Source organism: Ranitomeya variabilis, chromosome 6 (assembly GCF_051348905.1).
Source record: "Ranitomeya variabilis isolate aRanVar5 chromosome 6, aRanVar5.hap1, whole genome shotgun sequence".
In the NCBI taxonomy this organism is placed as follows: domain Eukaryota; kingdom Metazoa; phylum Chordata; class Amphibia; order Anura; family Dendrobatidae; genus Ranitomeya; species Ranitomeya variabilis.
The window spans coordinates 62,085,526-62,105,249 of record NC_135237.1 but is presented as its reverse complement, the minus strand read 5'-3'; the positions used below and the strand labels follow the sequence as shown (position 1 = coordinate 62,105,249).

Sequence of the window (19,724 nt, the reverse complement as noted above, 5' to 3'; positions counted from 1 at the left end):
GCACTTTGATACGTGGCACGTGGCACTTTGATACGTGGCACGTGGCACTGAAATATGTGGCACTTTGATACGTGGCACGTGGCACTTTGATACGTGGCACGTGGCACTTTGATACGTGGCACGTGGCACTTTGATACGTGGCACTGAAATATGTGGCACGTGGCACTTTGATACGTGGCACGTGTCACTTAAATACGTGGCACGTGGCACTGAAATATGTGGGACACGTCGCACAAAAAAGTTACATGTAGTTTTTTTGTGTCGACGGTCCGCCGAAGCACGACGCATCCGTCGCACGACGGATGCGACATGTGGCAATCCGTCGCAATGCGTCGCTAATGCAAGCCAATGGAGAAAAAACGCATCCTGCAAGCACTTTTGCAGGATGCGTTTTTTCTCCAACGACGCATTGCGACGGAAGCCAAAAAACGCTAGTGTGAAAGTAGCCTAACCCTAACCCTAGCCCTAACCCTAAATTTAGCCCCAACCCTAACCCTAACTCTAACCCTAACCCTAACCCTAACTCTAATTTTAGCCCCAACTTGTCTTCTCCTGCCGGCCGGCAGATGGCAGCAGATGGCGGGCGCACTGCGCATGCGCCCGCCATGATGAAAAAGCCGGCTGGCAGGAGAAGACAGAAGAGGACCCAGGGACCCCGGGTGAGTATGATAGGGTCCCCGAATCCCCCTATTTCTCTGTCCTCTGATGTGCGATCACATCAGAGGACAGAGAAATAACTGATCGCTTTTTTTTTTTTTTTTTTTGCGGTCGCCGGTAAACTGTTAATTACCGGCGATCGCAAAGCAGGGGTCGGTGCAAATCGACCCCGATCATGTTCTTTGGGGTCTCGGCTACCCCCGGCAGCCGAGACCCCAAAGAACATCCGGGTGCCGGGCGGCGGGCGCACTGCGCGTGCGCCCGCCATTTTTTCCCGGAAAAAAGATGGCGGCGCCCATGGGGAGACACGAGGAGCACCGGGGGAGGTAGGTAAGTATTGGGGGCCATCGGGGACCACATTTCTCTGTCCTCCGATGTGCGATCACATCGGAGGACAGAGAAATTAAACGGCAAATCGCGTTTTTTTTTTTTTTTTGTTGCGACCGCCGGTAAACGGTTAATTACCGGCGATCGCAACTCGGGGGTCGGTAAAAAACCCCCGAATCATGTTCTCTGGGGTCTCGGCTACCCTCGGCAACCGAGACCCCAGAGAAAATCCGACTCTGGGGGGCGCTATTCACTTTTTCCACAGCGCCGTTAATTAACGGCGCTGTGGTTTAAGTACCCTTAGCGGCCGCCGTTAAAAGGCGTATCGGCGGTCGTTAAGGGGTTAAAAAAGGAGCAATAAATGATCTTCAAACTAAAGTAAAAGCTTATACACATACAACTGTTCAGCCCTGCATGATGTCAGTCATAAAGGAGATATTTCTCATCAGTAATGGCCCTGAGGCCACTGTGTGTCACCCTGAAATCCCATTATCTTCAGCTGTACAGCAGATGTAGAGAAGACAGACTAAAGACTGTCATACACTCTAGAGGACTTGTGCAAAGACTGGAAGTCATTCTCGAACCACAGGATAGAAGATAATTCCTGATCACTGGAACCACCTACCGGTGCAGCATGCAAACCTCTCCTCCCTCCATAGGACTTGCTCTTGGCGGTCTCTGGCACACCTACGGAGAATGACTGAAGGTGCGCATATACTCCATTGTCCACTCCATTTAAAGCTGCATTTCAGGATTGCAGGGGGACCCAGAGGTCAGACCCCAAGTGATCAGGAACCATAATACGGCTAGAGAATAACTTTCAATCTCGTTACAAGCGCTTTAAAATGTACTAATCATCAGTCTGGGGCATCTTTTTTTTAAATTTTTTTAATTAATTAATTAGGGACAGCCCCAGACTGATGACTGGTGGCAAATCGGGCCCTGTGAGAGAAGATCCGTGCGATCTGGAAGCCGCCAGGGGACATCGGCGACCATTTGCACGGGTTCCGCGAACCATGCTCGGCGCGGCCAGTCCGGCGCGACGAGGATCACCGGTCTCACCTCTGCCCTGATCTTCTTGATGACTCTCGGGAGCAGAGGAAGAGGCGTAAATATGTATGGCAGCTGGAAACGATGCCACGACAGGACCAGAGCATCTCCCCCGATGGCGCAAGGATCGCGGGATCGAGCGATGAACTGGGGAACCTGGTTGTTGAGCCACGAGGCCATGAGATCCACATCCGGCGTCCCCCAGCGAAGACAAATCTGCTGGAAGACTTCCGGATGGAGGGACCACTCGTCCGAGGCAAGACCTTGGCGACTGAGGAAGTCCGCTTCCCAATTCTCCACACCCGGTATGTGGATTGCCGAGATGAGCGAGTGATTGGTCTCGGCCCAGCGGAGGATGTGGGAGACTTCGAGCATGGCTGCCCTGCTGCGGGTTCCCCCTTGTCGGTTGATATAGGCCACTGCTGTGGCGTTGTCGGATTGGATTCTGATGGGATGGCATGCGAGAAGATGGTGAAAGTTGGTAAGGCAAGCGTGATCGCTCGAATCTCCAAGATATTGATTGGAAGACGCGACTCCCTTGCGGACCATCTCTGCTTTTTCCTCTGATTTTTTTTTTTGTCAATTTTCTGGAGGATTTTTAAGTCCTCTTTGTGTGTCTGTGAGCTTTTACTCAATGTTTAGCGATATGACCGGCAAAAATGTAAGGACCCTTGACGTGGGTTGCCGGCTTAAGTATTGAGGCTCCAATATAAACTAATACCTTACATACATTGATATGTGGTTTTTTTTGCACTTTATCTTGCAGGGCGCAGTCGGACCAAGATGGCTCTGTAAACTGTAGGCCTCTATTCACACAGCATGCATTTTGTGGCACTGGGCGGCCCGCCTGTATGTGCTTTAGTAATAGGCTGTATACCAGATGCTCTGCATTGCTTGTGTAAACAATGCCACATACAGACTATAATCGTTTATCTTTTTGTGCATTAATGCCAAACAACCAATACTGGATTGAAAGTGGTTGTTTCATCGGTATTTTTTGCACCTGTTTTGTTGCCATCATTAATCGGGTCCGATGCGCCCTGCTGGTGCATTTGTTTGGAGGCTTCAGCAGGTAACCATCTCTGCTTTTTTCTCTGTGATTTTTTTTTGTCCCTTGCAGACCAACGACCTTGTGCCGTGTGATTGAAAACTGCGCCCCAGTCCAAAAGGCTGGCATCGGTGGTCACCACTAACCAGCGCACTGGGAGGAAGGACTTCCCTTGGTTCAGGGAGGACTGTAGCGTCCACCATCTGAGGGTCTGCCTGACCTGTGGGGAGAGGCGAAAACGACGGTCGAGGGAAAAGGGACTCCTGTCCCTGGCTGACAGCAGCTCCTGTTGCAGGGGACGGAGATGGAACTGCACAAACGGAACGGCTTCCATCGCCGCAACCATTTTCCCGAGTATGCGCATAGGAAAGCGAATGGAGCGAGGGACTGGACGGGAGAGCTTGCGCGCTCCCTGTTGTAAGGGCAAGACCTTCTCTGGAGGGAGAATGACTAACCCGCAGGAAGAGTCCAAAATCATGCCCAGGAAGCAGATTTGCTGAGCCGGCAATGGAGATGATTTCTCGAAGTTCATTTTCCATCCCAGGCGAGAAAGAGAATCCACGGTGATACTTACAGACTCTTCGCAGGCGGAATGGAACGGACCCTTGATTAAAACGTTGTCCAGATACGGAAGGACTACCACTCCCCAAGCGTGAAGAATGGCCATGACAGCCGCCATGACCTTCGTGAAGACTCTGGGGGCAGTGGCGAGTCCGAAGGGCAAGGCCACAAACAGGAAGTGTTCTTCTTGGACTGCGAAGCGCAGGAACTGCTGATGAGAGGGGAAAATTGGAATATGTAGCTAAGCATCGTTGAAGTCTATGGATGCGAGGAACTCTCCTTTTTCCAGGGACGCGACAACAGAACGGAGCGAGTCCATCCTGAAGTGTCGGACCCGTACAAACTTGTTTAGCAGTTTGAGGTCCAGTATGGGCGTAAGGTCCCGTCCTTCTTTGGGACCACGAAAAGGTTGGAGTAAAATCCCTTGAACCTTTGGTCTCAAGGGACCGGAACGATGACACCGTCCCTTTGAAGGGCCTGTATGGCTGGAAGAAGATGAGACGCCCTTGCTTTGGGGGGAGAAAACTGGAAGAAGCGCGGAGGGGGGATGGAAGAAAACTCGATTTTGTATCCGGAAGACACGAGCTCTCTGACCCACTCGTCATGAACGACAGAGAGCCAATTTTGACGGAACGAAAGAAGGCGGACACGACGACGAGTCATTGTGTAGTAGGTTTAAGGGATGCGGATTGCTTAGGGCCTGAAGGTCTCGGTCTGGGTTTCCACGAACGGTTTGGTCTATAGGAGACCTGAGGGTTTCTGTTTTCCCGCCATCCCGAACCAGGGGAAGAGGAGGACCAACTTGAGTTGTTCCGAAAGGACCGGAATCGAAATTGCTGTTGATTCTGAAAAGGCCAGGCAGGTTTTTGCTGGGGAAGAAATTTACTCTTCCCTCCGGTAGCGTCGGAAATGATTTGGTCTAGTTTCTCCCCAAATAAACGACCCGCTTGGTAAGGTAAAGAAGTCAGCAACTTTTTAGAAGCAGAATCTGATCGCCAATCACGGAGCCATAAGGCCCTCCTGATGGAGATTGCGTTTGCACCCGCTTGCACTGCGCAATTAGCCGCATCTATAGAAGCGTTAACTATGAAATCTCCAGCCTGAGCTATCCGATTAGCTAGTCTAGCCGCCTCTGGGGGAAGATTACTGCCGTGGACGGTAGAGGTTAACACCTCTGCCCAGGCAACCATTGCCTTAGCCACCCAGGTAGCGTCAAAAGATGGAAGGAGAGCTGCTCCTGAGGCCTCAAAGACTGAGCGAGCCAGGTAGTCAATTTGACGGTCAGAAGGATTTTTGACTGATGAACCGTCGGACAGAGATAAGACCGTTCTGGATGCGAGTCGCGACAAGGCAGGATCCACAGAGGGAGAGAGAAGCAACTCCTTCATCAGATCCTTGGAGAAAGGATATTTAGCTTCCGTGGCTTTTTGAGCCGTAAATCGCTTCTCCGGGTGTTCCCTGTGCTTTTGGACAATGTCCTGAAACTCAGGGTGATTAGCAAATGTCCTTTGAACGCATTTAGTCTTTTTAAAAGACACGACGTGTTCCTGAGTGGATACCGATTCCTCGTCCACCATTAGTGTTTTGTTGACTGCCTCAATATGGGAGTCAAGTGTCTCCTGACCGATAGAGGAGTCTTGTGTTAAAGATTCATCCGACTCGTATTCTGAGTCATGTACGCTGCGACCCTCAGGGGAGGGGGAGAGAGAAGATTAGCTGACATAGTGAAGCTCGAGCCTGGACGGGAGATGAGGGAAGGGTTCTTTTTTGGGCACCCCTAGATTCCGGTAGTACGGTACACCCCCTGTGGTCGGACGGCCCGGCGCCAGATTCCGTTGCAGCCGACGGAGGTGAGTTCTGGCTTAAGGAGGACCCTCGGAAAGAGTCCAATGCCTTGACCAAGGAATCCATAGAGCGTGACAAGTACGCGGCCCACTCAGGAGGGTTAGGCTCGGCGGGGTCGGTGGAGATATTGGGGGTGGCGGCAGAAGGCGGCTGCGCACAGACCGGGTCACAGTTCTGGCACAAGGGGGTATTGTGGGCACGTGGCAACGCAGAATTGCAAGTGGCACAAGAAGTAAAAAACAGTGTGCTTTTTATTGCCCCATTTTGCGTCCTTAGATTGAGACATAGTGAATGTCTATTCTCCGTTAAACTGCAATAGCAGAGCTATGGGTGCAGAGAAGGGGTTAAGCTTTTCCCTATGCAGTGGAGCAGCTTACCTACAGTCCTGAGCTGGTGTCCCCAGGGAGGAAGAGAGGGAGGTAGTGTTTTCGGCTGTATCTCCATGCAGCAGTGGAGTCCCAAGATGGCGCCCGAGATTTGCAGGGCTCTTCTCGTTCAGAGCGAGAAGCACCTGAGCAGTGGGCGGGGCTCCGGCGGTGGGCGGGATTTTTGAACAGCGGCCTAGTCTGGCTGGAGAAGCCGGGGACTAAATTAGTGGAGCCGAACGGCGGAGCGCGCCGGCGGCCGCGCCTAACGATCGCCGCTGGCATCTAGCCAGCATTACCTCTCCCCAGGGACCCGGACCGCATCTTCCCACGCCGGCAGCGTGAGGAAGAATAGTACTCACCGAGGAGGAACCACCTCCAGCTCAAACGATCCTCCCTGTGTCGGGGGACAGAGAGCATCCTGAAGTGTGCTTGCCTTCTTAGGGGACTTACAGCTGTGCCTGCCGCAGGGGACTTATGGATGTGCCTGCCACAGGGGGCTTACGGCTACTGTGGGGACTACGAGATGCCAAGGTGGGGGCTTGAGTGCGGTGGAGCCCGGGAGATGCAAATGAGAGTGTACTCTAAGTGCTCGCCATCTTACAGGGGGGAGATCGGGACCATATAGGAACCGTCGCCCTAGCGTAGATTAGGCGTGCCCCAAACGTCGCAGGAGAGGTACGGGGAGATATACTCGCTGTGCTCGCCTGTTGATGGTTCGGGGGAGAGCGAAACCTGAAAGGATCTGTCACCCCCTTCACTCAATTAAAAAATAAAAATTTACAGAAAATTAAAAAATAAAATAAAAAACGTTGGGGTCTGAGACAGACCCAAGTGCCTCCTACAGAGGCTAAGCAAGAACTGAGTCATTACTGGCCAGTCAAGGGGTGTATACTGCAGAGGAGGAGTTGACTCTGTGTTTACTTAGTGTCCTCCAAGTGGCAAGCAGCATAACACCCATGGTCCTGTGTCCCCCAATGAGGCGTAGGAGAAAACACGTAAACTTCCCTGTCTGTCCTGCCCCATTAGCAGAAATGCTCCACCTTAGGGTATATTCCCAGTTTTTGTTCTTTTAAAAGGTAGAAAAATAAAACCTTGTTCTCAAGAGATCTCTGTCTTTTTAACAAGGTTTTCAGTTCTGCTATGCTTTGAGATTTGGAGAGTTTCCGCTCAGATTGTGCTCCAAAAACTCCTCAAAAAACTCCTTATGCACATAGCCCAATACGGTTTTTGAAGCAGTGTTTGACATAGTTCCCCTTCACCCCACACACTTTTTGCAGCCTTCTGACTTGACAGTGTGAAGTTTTGGAGAGGGTTCTGAAACCTCATGGGAAAAAAAACTCACGAAGAAAGTCGTGGTATGAACATTAATGTGGCTTTCTAATAAAAAAAAAAAAAAAAAAAAAGAAAAATAGGAAAACTGTTCAAAAAGTAATTATTTTTTTATTTGGATTGTGGAGCAGACGCATTTCAAAAACCTGTGTGAATTTACCCTTAAATCACCCAGCACATCCCAATCATTTTGCCAGCACAGAAGCGAATCTTACCTTATCTTTTGATGTGCTTATTACCAAATTAGACAATCGGCTCTCAAAGAAGTCTTCAGGCTTTAAATTGCCAGCAGCACCGGGTAAAGGAGGGAAACTCGACAGCCCTAATTCAAAGCTAGGAGAAGGAGGCTTAATGGGTGGAGGCGACTGTGTCTGACCTCTCTGGAGGAAAATGGGACAAAAAAGGCAAAATTTACTTATGTACGTAGGTTTCAGAAACACTTTGCCTTGACAAAACTACAAAAGATGACCAGAGCCCTGTGAACATGTGTGTCAGCATCCACGGCACCTCTCTATTGGTAGGCCTGGCTCAACATCATTGCTGTGGTGCGACACCAAGTCAACTCATCAGAAGATGTGCCGGGGATGCTGGCAAGTAGAAGGTGGATCACAGGGGTCAGGTCTGGCAGCCAAGGGCTACCAACATGGCCGATGTATCAGGGTACTTCAAATTCTTTTGTTCATCTCAATTTATTTTGGAACATAACCTATGATACAAAATCTTGCCCATTACACCCTACAAACACACACAATCATCTGATTTAAAAGGGTCCTTCAGTTCTGCATTAATTGTTGATAGGCGCTGCTAACGTTACGTCAATGGCCGCCTGCCAGGTATCATCAGCTTTCCGGCACGTCCACAGACGTAAGCTATTACCTAGCACAGGACACGCCGCCTGTGAAGTGGCAGTCAATACAAGGTAAGCAGTTCCTCCCATCTCCCAATGTTGATACCACATGCTTCAAATAAACTCAAAACTTACAAAAAGTACAAAGCAGCAACTCACCACAAACTTGTCATCCCTTTTCTTTCTGTATCCATAAGAATTTTTCCTAAGAAACAAGAGGAAACTTCTTATCAATGAAGTTATATTGAAGTTTCTACAGAATTAATACAAACTCCGTTACAAACGTGACAGTTCCTAGTTAAAGTTACACGCATACGACATCTGCGGTCTCAGCGCACGCAAACTCACCTCCCCCTCCCAAGGCCAGGGGAGGTTTCAATAGCGGTCGGCTCCACTCGCCCAGTACCGACATCCCTCTTGACAAAAGTTGCCGTATTTGGCATTCTTGTTCTAGTCTGTCCTGGCTGTCGTGCTGGTGGCCCTCGCACACCATTGATTAATCTATCAGTAGTAAAGTTGAAGATAGTTGGACCGTCAAGAAGTGCTGTACCCCTATCAGTACTAGGTATTGTATGTCGAAGGTGAGACTTGCCAGGATTCCTAGAGAATTATTAAATACAGAAGTTGCAAGTAAAGAGAAGATAAAGGAGAGGCCGGTAGCACACAGCATTTATGTACACAATATGCCCATCCTCATCAAGTATCAGAGGTATTGTATCTAACATGATGAACATCTGCCATTGTTACTGCTGGTGACACCAACAGACTAGCAGCTCACTGACACCAACAGACTAGCAGCTCGTCCATTCTCCAGTTCCTGCTTTAATGCGACGCTTCAAAAGAAGGGGGAAAAACTGCAACTACCCAACAATTACACCCATACTTATTCAGAAGCAAGACATTATCATATGCTGGATTGGACACATCCCATAGGCTCGATGAGGATGCAGGTTTGGGTACTGGAAGAAGATGGCCACAAACCAGTATATTTACCGTATGTTTTTTCATTTCCTCATTCACACAGTCTGCCTGCAATATTCAACCACAAGATAAAGGGGGTTTCCAGTTAAAAACATAGACGTTAAAAGGAGCTAAATTACACAACATATGCCCCAATTCTCGGCATCTCCACATCCGGCCCTGTGCTCCATCAAGGACAGCGGTTTTTTTTAATCTGGACAATCCAGTTTCTGTTAGGTCTGCATCACATTTGACCTCCATGTCCAGAGTATATACACTATGAAATTGTCCCCTATTAGATGAATGTATGCCACCGTCCTTACTCCTAGAATACCCATTGACCGTTTCATTGTGGCGAGAAACGTTTATATTCTACGAGTAACAATACTTGTATGATTTCTAACAGAAGACATCTGCAACTGTACAAGCAGCAACGATTGTAGTCCTGCTGTTAGCGAAATGAAACCAGCTCCAAAATATCTGCAGCATCAAGATACCTGCCAGCACCTACAGGATATGTCTGTATCTCACAAACACAAAGTATCAATCAGGAAGAAATGATCAGAATCCTCGTCTCATCACACCAAAACAAATATGTACACAGGAGTGAGCAAGAAGAGCGGTGCAAAGAAATAGCTGGTCACAGAAAGATAGTTAAAGTGGTATTCCCATCTCCAAGACCCTACCGAATATGTAGTAGGTGTAAAAATTAATATTAGAAATTAGTATAGTTCTTCTGATTCGCTATGTTTACCCTTTGTGTAGGGCATTGCAGTAGCTTAGGTATCCATGGCTACGACCAATAAAAACTAACTCACTACAGTATAGGAGTGGTTGTAACCATGGATACCCAAGCTACTGCAATGACCTACATGGGGAAAGCAACATAGCAAATCAGAAGAACTATACTACATTTCTAATTTGAGGTATTTTTTCTATTATTATTACTATACCTACTACACAATGAGATATGATCTTGGAGATGAGAATACCCCTTTAAATGTAACTATAACTGTATTTGATAAAAAACAAGTCAACTGAAGCGATTCTTCATCACAGAATAGAAGCAGATAACCATTATTTTAACTTATTCACTTTACCTTCCAGCTTGTAAAAAGCTCAAAACAGAACTTTTACCAACTACTGCAATCCAAATAGAAAATATAGTATAGTAGTACAGCGAATTGGGACAGTTTTACAACTATTGGGGTGGGGGAGAGGAAGAGATTTAATTAAAAAAAAAAATTAAATAATAATGATAATAATAATATTATTATTATTATGTAGTAGCACGATGGCCACATCATGTTCTGTGATAATTTTCACTCTTTTTGCACCTTCTTGGTCCGACAACTCTGGCTCATTTTCCGACGACTCAATGTCTAGACTCTTAAAAGTGGCCCGATTTTTTGGGGGACATAATATTTTAGAGTAACACGCACCAGCCAAAAAGTGCCGTAACAAAGTGAAACGTTTCTACTACTTTTATCAAGCTGCACCAAAATTATAAAACACAAATCGCTGTGATAAATTCCGCAGTGTAGGTGGACGTCTCGTCTAATTATCTGTCTAAACTTAAAATAGAATAAATCTTCCCGTATGTCTGCCCTGATCGACACAACCAAGGTGATCCATATATAAAAAGTAGTATTATTAATGACCTATTCTTAAATCTGTCCTCAATATGGCGCCAGTGAGGGTCCGACTCCTGCTGCCCGCGCCGATCGCTAGGAGGTAAACAGTGTGGGAGGCAGAACTGCACAACTCTGTAAACGACCTAGTGGCCACTCTCCGGTACTGCAACTCAAGGACTATTAACGTATAAATTGGGTCTGGACCCCCAATGATCAGATATTGAGGACATAATCTAAGGAGAAGTCAACAATGAATAAATAGCAGAGAATCCCTCTAAGTTTAAAGACGACTTGTCACCAGGTCAAGTACGGGCAATTTACTTCCACGGTTGCAGAGTAATCCGATGGTCTGCCATATGGTTCCAGAGATATGGGCCTTTTTATTTAGTGCCAAGCTCTATGGTCTTGAAAAGGGGCCATGGCTGATTGGATTCTCTAACGGCGAGTCTTTAAGCTGCTGTGAGTAATAAAAAATTTAAACTAAAAGAAAAAAAAAAAGTCAAACTGTACAACAGATGAAAAAAATAAATTACGGTAATAAAAAAAAAAAATACTAAATCACAGCAAAAAGTGGCCATTTTTGACCAGGTGACAGGTCCACTTTAAAACTGCTGTTGCGGTCTCAAGATCTAAGAGACGAACAAATCCACTGCGGTCCTCGATCAATAGTGATACCTCAATTGAAAATGACACCCAAAGAAATCCGTGCTTTAAAAAAAAAATAAAAAAAAAATGGAAAAAAAAAAAATTCAAGGGTCTCAAATTATACCCTTTTTATTACTGTGGGTGATTGTAGTTAAAAATGTTAAGGCATCTACTTTATAATAGTGCTCCAGATATCTCAGTACACAATGAATTAAGTCCGTGTACATCAAGACATCACATTTTAGCAAGAAATCCATTTCACTTGCCTGTTCCTAGGTGTGTAAGGTCGAAGAGTTGCCAAAGGTGATGCTGTTGGCTTGAAAGTTGGAGATGTAAACCCATTAATGAATCCAGTATTAGGAAAAGGTGTCACCTAAAGACAAGAATAAAATTAAATAAGGGAAGACCATTCATTTGTAGTGTGATTTAAAGATCTTACTGTAGGCCTATAAATTGCAAAATCCATTACCAGAAGTTGGGGAAAAGACAAAAAAAAAAGGAACCTACCAAAGAAGGGTCAAGGTAGCTGTGTGCAGTAGACCAGCTCGGCGGAGTGATGAGGCTGTAGAGTGGGAACTGCTGCTGCGGACTATACACCGGAGGTAAGTAAAAAGACGTCGTATAGCGCTGCTGTGTGTAAAGGTTCATGTCCAGAGGTCGGTAACCGTTCTTTGGCAAAAAGGTGTTTATCGCGATTGCCTTTGCCTTTATCCTTGCCTGAATAACAGACAAGTGTCAGATCAGTCATCGATTATACATGTATGAGATATACACATTATAAAAGGGGTTGCCCAGTCACGAGATACTGATGATTTATCCTGCAGGACATGTCATCAATATCAAATCAGTGGGGGTCCGACACCTGGCACTCCCCAACTGATCAGCTGTTATAAGCGGTGGCCAAATGGAAACACACAAAGGATTGCACTGCCCAGCTCCATTCATGTGTAGCGGTCACTGCTGGATACTGCAGAACAGCTCCTATTCAAGAGTATACAACATCTTATCAATGGGAGTGTTGGCTATCAATATCTGTGACCGGACAACCCATCCAGAAAAGGTTGTCCATGGGTCGAAAAACATGGCTGCTTTCTTTCTACATAAATCTGAGCCCCACCTGTCTGCAGCATTTGCATGTTATAGCAGCCAGGGTTGTGGAGTCGGAGCCCATTTTGGTGGAGTTTGAGTCGGTATCATGGAAATTGAGGAGTCGGAGGTTTGGCTTACCGACTCCACAGTCCTGAAAGCAGCAACGCTGCACTGAAAGGAATGGTGCTAGGCTGCAATTCCACACAAAACCTATGAAGAGGGGTGGCGCTGTGTTGAGATGAAAGAAGCCATATTTTTCTCATCTTGGACAACAGCTTTGAAGAACTCTTATCATCTAACCTTAATTGGCTTTCCTTGGAACATCTTCACTTCTTCTCTTAGGTACCTGTAAGCCTGAAAAACAATAAACATATATACATTTTATTTTTTTTTAATAACATAATTTGATCAGGATATAAGCAAGGGATGCCAATAGCTAGATAAATGATGCAAAGCATACTCAACTTTGGAAATAAAAAACCCTCCAAAAATGTTGGAAGTTTGTCAGCCCCTGATTACTTAGTCTATATGAGGAGATTGGCAAATTATTTGTGAATGGTTTCACGATTGTAGAATTTGATTATTAAAGCAATTTGCCCATTATCTTAGAGAAGCAAATGTGAACTGCGGCAAATTAATTAGCCCAATAAAACCAGATAGCTGATGAATCATGGGGAGTCAAGAAAAAAATATGTTGATCTTTATGTTATAAATACATTAGACATACATTATTGTCTATACATTACACAATAATAACAAAGCATACATACGTATATAGATAAAGCATTTTCATCCTAGACTGATATTCAGCTAGTATGTAATGCAGTACTCCATACTTACATGGTGCACCACTTAGTAAATTTGATGCCTTTCAGCCCATCTCAAAGTGGTGTAAATCGTACCCGTCATTTCAGGCGGCTTCAGAATAAGCTGTCATGAGTGTGTACATGAGGAATACCACCATCTGTGGCCCATTATATGACAGATACCCTGTATTTTTCGCCACCGCACTACAGGCTCTATTATTTTCAGTTCTTTCTGAGCTGGTGGGTGGAGACTCGCTGCTAGGATGTCTCTTACACAGTGAAACATGAGGGACTTCTGCTCTCCTGGCTCTATGCAACACATGCTCAGAAACAGGAGAAGCACAGAATGTTTTTAATGAATGAGAAGTTCAGGTGGTAAGGGGGAGAGGAGATGTGGCTGATGAGTGGAGAAAGTAGCAACTTTCATTATTATATATTACAAAGTTGTTTGATGAAAATTTGTTGGAAAGGACGATGACCATTTTAAAAGGGGATGTAGATGCGAGTTGTGGACACAGTTTACCATACACAAATTGTGTTAAAATAAGAAAAGTATTTTAAAAAGGTTATTCTCATCAAGATCAGGACTGTGGAGTGGGTATCCATTTTGGTGGAATCGGTATAAAAGGAACAGACTCCTAAAATATATAATAAACTGGGTACAGTAGTACAATGCAGGATGTGCTGTAAATGTTTTCATAATATTTTGGGAAAGTTATGAAATGTTCTATAAATGTCTGTTCTGTTCCTGATCTAAGGATCTCGGCTTTTAGTCGAGATGAATCTGTGCTGCACTTTATTCACATGCTCAGTAGTGACCAGGGCTGCGGGGTCGGAGTTGAGATGAATCTGTGCTGCACATTACGTACATGCTCAGCAGTGATCAGGGCTGTGGGGTCGGAGTCGTGGAGTCAGGGAAATTGAGGAATCAGAGGTTTGGCTTACCGACGACACAACCCTGATCATGATAAGTGGTTAAACTTGCAAACAGCTTGTAAAAAGATGCAATGTTAAAAATTACTTGTCCTCAGTTCTCAAGAGCAGAGGGATTTTTAATGTAGTTGTTTACTGCTCAATACTAGGTTACCAGCCACCCCTGCAGTTTCTCAGTGGTGGCCGGTCTCCTAGCCAGAGAGTGCAACATATACAAGTTCTTTCCAACAGTGTTTAGAAGTGCTTCACTGCCCCCTTAAGACTTGCTTTCGGCATCAGAGATAACAGATGGGACAGCAGAGCAACAAGTAAGCAGAGCCGGGAGGAAGAGGAACGGTGTGCTTCAGAAGACCAATGTTGAGAATGATCGTTCAAACGGCATTAAAACACCACAAATTAATTAACACTATTTACAGAAGAATTAATGAAAAGGTACAAGACTCCCAATGCATCTCTGTATAGGCTAAAGCCATTCAAAGCAAACACTGAGGCAGAGAAATGACCAATTACCTGTTGTGCGTCCGCTTCCGACTCAAATGTGATAAACCAATTGTCATTATAGGCAAATTCACAATTGATAAACTTCGGCAAGTTCTCTCCCTTGAATAGGGCTTCTACCTCCTAAAAAGAGAGATCAGTAAAGTGAGAAAAAATAATCTTTCTACCATTAAAACAATAAACCTACACAAGAACCATTAAACTGGAATTGTATTTTCAGAGACATCAAGGAGGTCTAAGTGCTGAGAATTAAAATATAGGGGCTGGCACAGCCAGTCAAGACCTGCTTTATTTGGGGCATGTTTTGGAGACTGACTCTGTAGTTAGGTTATAAGCCTATTGTTAACCTTGAAGCAGGGTTATACTGCGCTCACACGTTGCGGCTGCAGTGTTTTGTTGGGTTTTTTACAGCAATCAGTCCCTATAGGTCTGCTGTAGATATCCAAGAACTGCTCTAGACTGCGTCAGTCCCTTAGACATGGGGTTGGCTATGAGAATGCGAGACTGGTGCTCCACTGAAAAAAAAGGAGAACATAAGCCCCCCGTCCCCACTATCAGAAAAGTTCTCAGACTCCAAACTGATCAGAACCTAAAAGAGGTTGTCCAGTCTAAATCATTAAGTCTGCAGTCACTCAGTATGTGCTTCCTGGTGTTTGCCAGATTTTGTTCCGAGTTCTCAGCTGCCTGACCCTTGGCCCGTGTTCTTACTATCCCTTTGTCTTCCCCTTTTACCTTTATCAGCTATCTCATGGTATTTTGACCATGGACCGTGACCTGACTTACGCCATCTTTTCCTTGGTTTTCTACATGCTCGTTTTCTAAGTGCTCTCATGGTACTGACCCTGGAACATCTGACTTCTCTGCCCCACAGTCAGTCGGTGAGTAGTGACTAGTGTCACATTTGGCATTTTTTTTTAATGAATGAGAGACTACACTACATCTCAGGGCAGGAAAAACAACAGGTTATCCAGACTCCGTTCATACCTCTATTGGAGTAGATTCAGGAACTTCACGCAATATAACAATGCAACGATTCTGATTCGGTCGAACTTTTTCTCCTCTCTCATCCACTTGGACTAAAGGCAAAGCTGAAATGAAAAGGTACTGGAGCTCAAATACATGGATATTAGAAACCAATTGTCTAATTTCCTAAGAAATAGATTAAAGATAAAAAACACATAGGGTCAAAGCAAAAGACTTGCGTGATGATCTTGTGTAGGTTTGATAAAAGGTACTTTTTTTTATTTTTTATTTTTTTTAATAACTAAAATGAGAACAGCCATTAAGAAGCCTCATTAACAGGACAACTATTTTTCACATGTCCCAGCGGCATCACCAGAGACTGTGGAGCGCTGCTGACAGATTCTTCCACAACTTTTGGGGATAACCTTCGTGATGTGGATCTTGTATGACCAGCAGAATAAATAACAAGCAAACCCCAAATCCAATACTTACATCTCAATACATCGACTATTAGATCCATGTCAGTGCTGAGCTTCTTGACATGGTCAAGATTTGCTACCGTCAAAATTGGCACATATTGATCACTGTCCATTTGTGATATAAGGTACATGTCGCTAGCGAGATTCTCTCTGCAAAACAAACAGGGTTTTTCAGGAAAAAAATACCATTAGTAAAATGCACAAAATAAAACAAAAGCACAAAAAAGGCAATTTACATAAAAACATTTTTTAATTTCTCAACTGGCTGCTAGAGAGTGTTGGAAGCTAGTGTGTTACTGGTGTAAAACTGGGGGAAGAGAGATCTGGTAAAAGTTGATTGATGGGTGATCTGGGTGTTGAACCCTCACTGTTTAGATATACATTTTGTTATAGTGAAATGATTAGTGTAATCTAAACTATACAGGACATTATTTGTGGAGGAAATGGCAATTCAGACATGACTATATAGGAAAGGATTCTCTACAGTTAGTTTAGTTAAGCTATGAAAAATCCCAACCCTGAGAGATAGCAATGGAAGGTATAGTGGGCTAAATCCTTCCATAAAATTACAAAAACGGCATTTTAGCAAAGATGCACCATATATGCAATCGAGTCAGGGAACCTGTTCAATTGCAATGATAATAGAGAGGAAAGCTAAGGGCAAACCTCTTGGCCAACAGCTAGTCTGAGAAAATTTGGACTTTTTTTTTTTAAATTCTAGCACCTGTGATGTAACCATACATAATTCTCATAGTACAATTATTGTCAGGCACAACGCCGCATAACAGTCCAAGACAATCCTGTTACTACAAAGTGAACGCACCGAGATAAGCAAAATTCCAGTGTTTTCTTAAGCACATCTCGGAGGTCTTCTTGACCTTCTGGCTGTGGTAAATCAACTGCCCCTAAAAAGATTTAGAAAATAAAGAATGTTAAAACTTTTACATTGAAATGGTTCAATTTGGTAATGAGAAGCCAAATAATGATACAATCAATGCATTAAATGAAATATTTCAGCAGATTTTGCTATATAATCCGAGAGTAGCATGATGTAGGAGGAGAGATCCTACTTAGGGGGTGCTGCTCAATTTTTTTTTATTCTTTACAGTATATATTTTGTAGGTGATGACTGCCCTCTTAGGTTACGTGGACACAACGGTGTTTTTCCTTAAGAGTCTATTTTGGTGTTTTGCTTGCAGTCATCTGCGGCTTTAGTTAAAAGACGCTCAAAAAGCCTGGACAATATGTGTAGCAAGTAGTTTTTAGATCGCAGTGCACTTGTTCATTCTTTATAGCATTTTCATTAAACGTTTTTTATTTTTATGTAATGATGGGTTCCGGAGCAAGCACGCCGGAAAAACAAAACAAAAAAACGTAGAGTGCACATAGCCTTAGTTGTCTGAGCTCCACCCATCAGTCTAAGGCTGCTTTTAATATTAGTCCTGGATCCAACATGCCATTTACATATCTAGGCTTTCGGCCCAAGAGAAATACATCAAATAGAAATGGTTAGGTCCCTGCAGAGAAAGGTCACCTTACTGTGGCTGGTAGGCATACACACAAGTTTTATTTGATAAGTATTATTTAGCAATAACGCAGTCTAAATTTCACATACATCTTCGTGCTTACAGTGTGTGGCCCAGACCGATCGGCCCAGACCCTCGTAGACAGGCCGAGGCCGGTGGGCCCAGAGCCTCGTAGACAGGCCAAGGCTGGTCGGCCCAGAGCCATAACTTTACATGCAAGCTTTCATTTTGGAAACCCAAAAAAAATGTCAATTTGGTCCCAAGAGTTTTATACTTGGCAAAAGTTTCCAAAGCAACATACTTTTAGTATAAAAGACAGCGGTTGAAGTTTTTAGAGGTGGGAACTGCATCTATCAGACATTTATGGCAAACCATGTCAATGTTGGAAATACCCCTTTAACCAATTCAAACTTTAATAATGTTCTTAACATATTATTCCGCATGTGTAATGTACCTGAATGGGTGGTTTCATGCATAGATTCATATTCTGAGTTTCCCAGAGATATCGTAGTCATATCTGTTTGGTCTGAGACAGAAACAGATGGAGACTGGTCTTGCGTTAGCACAGCATTATGTTCTTTCTGCTCATCACCATTGTTTTCCAGCACTAAGAAAGGCAAAAATAAAAATCATCATCGAGAATTTGTGGGTGGAAAAAGAACTGAAAAAGAGTTTGCATAAATATGCACATAAACTAATACTTTGTTCAAGTACCCTTTGAATTTATAACAATATTCAGTCTCCTGTTAATCTCCTATGTATGGCCAAAAATTTTCAATTGAATTCAGGTTTGGGCCATTACAAAATATGATCTTCTTGGGAAGACATTATTTTTTAGATTTGAAGGTAATCCTTAGAGGAGGAGTTGTGCTGAAAGGTGAAATTACTATATCTTCAGATTTTGAGCAAAGGCCTGAAGGTTTTTGCAAAATTGACTGATATTTTGAGCCGTTTATAATTTCCTTCACAACGACTAATGCCCCAGATACAGCTGAAGAAAAAAGCCCCAAAGCATAAGGCTGCCTCCACCATGCCTCACTGTGTGTGGTGTTCTTTTAGTGATGTGCAGTTTTGGCTTTGTGTCAAACATAACTTTTGGCATTATGTCCAAAAAAAGTTTAATCTTGGTCTCATCAGATCAGAATCTGTTGTCCCACATGTTTTTGGCAGGCTTGATGAAGGGTTTTAGTAAAACATGGAGGGGCTTAGAGGATATTCTTTGTCAGAAAAGGCTTCAGTCTTTCACCCTATGCCACAGGCCAGAAATATGAAGAAATCAAGAGATTGCTTACACATGCAGTACATAATCTGTACTTGAAAAATTTCTGGAGCTCCATTAATGTTGCAGTAGGTTTCTTTGCTAGCTGCTGGAACAATTTTCTTCATGCTTTTTCAGTGATTTCTAAAGCACGGACGGTTCTAGGTAATGGCACAGTTGTGCCAAATTTAAGCCCCTTATTGATGACCACCTTCACAAAGCTCCATTGTAAATCTAAAGCACCGGAAAAATTTTATAGCCTTCTCCTTACCGATAACATTCAACAAGGAGATCCCTTTGCTGTGCTGTAAGCTGTTTACAGACCATGGTTTTTGCTGTAAGGTGATGCTACAAAATGTCAAGAAAATCCTTCTAGAACAGTTAAACTTTACATGTGGTTAATCACAGTCAGTGTAACTGATGGCAGTGGTTTATTGATTACCACGTAACATGAGCAAATCCGGCTAATTCGGAACACAACCACATCCCCAAATCATAAGAGGGTGTTCACACTTCTAAAAAGCCATTCTTTTAGCTTTATTTTTACTTGCCCCCTTCTCAAAATGATTTCAGCTTGTTTAATAAATTGTTCATCACATCTCTGCACCTTCTGACAAGAGACTGTATGCTAAGCAGACAGGGCCCTGCCTAAATGATCTTACAATGTAATGGGATTGGGGAAGTAGATGAGGAGGAGGAGGGGGGGGGGGGGGTAGAACAAGCTGAATATAGGATTGGAAGACGTAGGACTGAAGCGATGGTTATAGCAGATTACCGTATATACTTATAGATGGCTTTAATGTTATTTGCCTGTGAACAGATTGTATGATAGTAGGAAAAATCAGAATAATCACGAAAGATAAAAAGTCACCCATGTGCGTTTTGGAGGTAACAATTAAGC

At 44.2% G+C, this 19,724-nt stretch overlaps 1 protein-coding gene across 5 annotated transcripts in view; it reads right to left on the bottom strand.

Moving 5' to 3' along the window:
- LARP4B (La ribonucleoprotein 4B) overlaps positions 1 to 19,724 on the bottom strand; it is an 87,893-nt gene that overhangs the window by 9,963 nt on the left and 58,206 nt on the right. For all 5 annotated transcript variants that reach the window (XM_077268551.1, XM_077268547.1, XM_077268548.1 and 2 more), the window contains 11 exons: positions 18,020 to 18,172; positions 16,863 to 16,944; positions 16,053 to 16,189; positions 15,582 to 15,685; positions 14,610 to 14,720; positions 12,661 to 12,714; positions 11,779 to 11,988; positions 11,538 to 11,644; positions 8,381 to 8,632; positions 8,192 to 8,237; positions 7,401 to 7,565 (listed from right to left, as the gene is read on the bottom strand). In XM_077268551.1, coding sequence (XP_077124666.1) covers positions 7,401 to 7,565; positions 8,192 to 8,237; positions 8,381 to 8,632; positions 11,538 to 11,644; positions 11,779 to 11,988; positions 12,661 to 12,714; positions 14,610 to 14,720; positions 15,582 to 15,685; positions 16,053 to 16,189; positions 16,863 to 16,944; positions 18,020 to 18,172 — 1,421 coding nt within the window. The remainder of the gene's footprint in view (positions 1 to 7,400; positions 7,566 to 8,191; positions 8,238 to 8,380; positions 8,633 to 11,537; positions 11,645 to 11,778; positions 11,989 to 12,660; positions 12,715 to 14,609; positions 14,721 to 15,581; positions 15,686 to 16,052; positions 16,190 to 16,862; positions 16,945 to 18,019; positions 18,173 to 19,724) is intronic.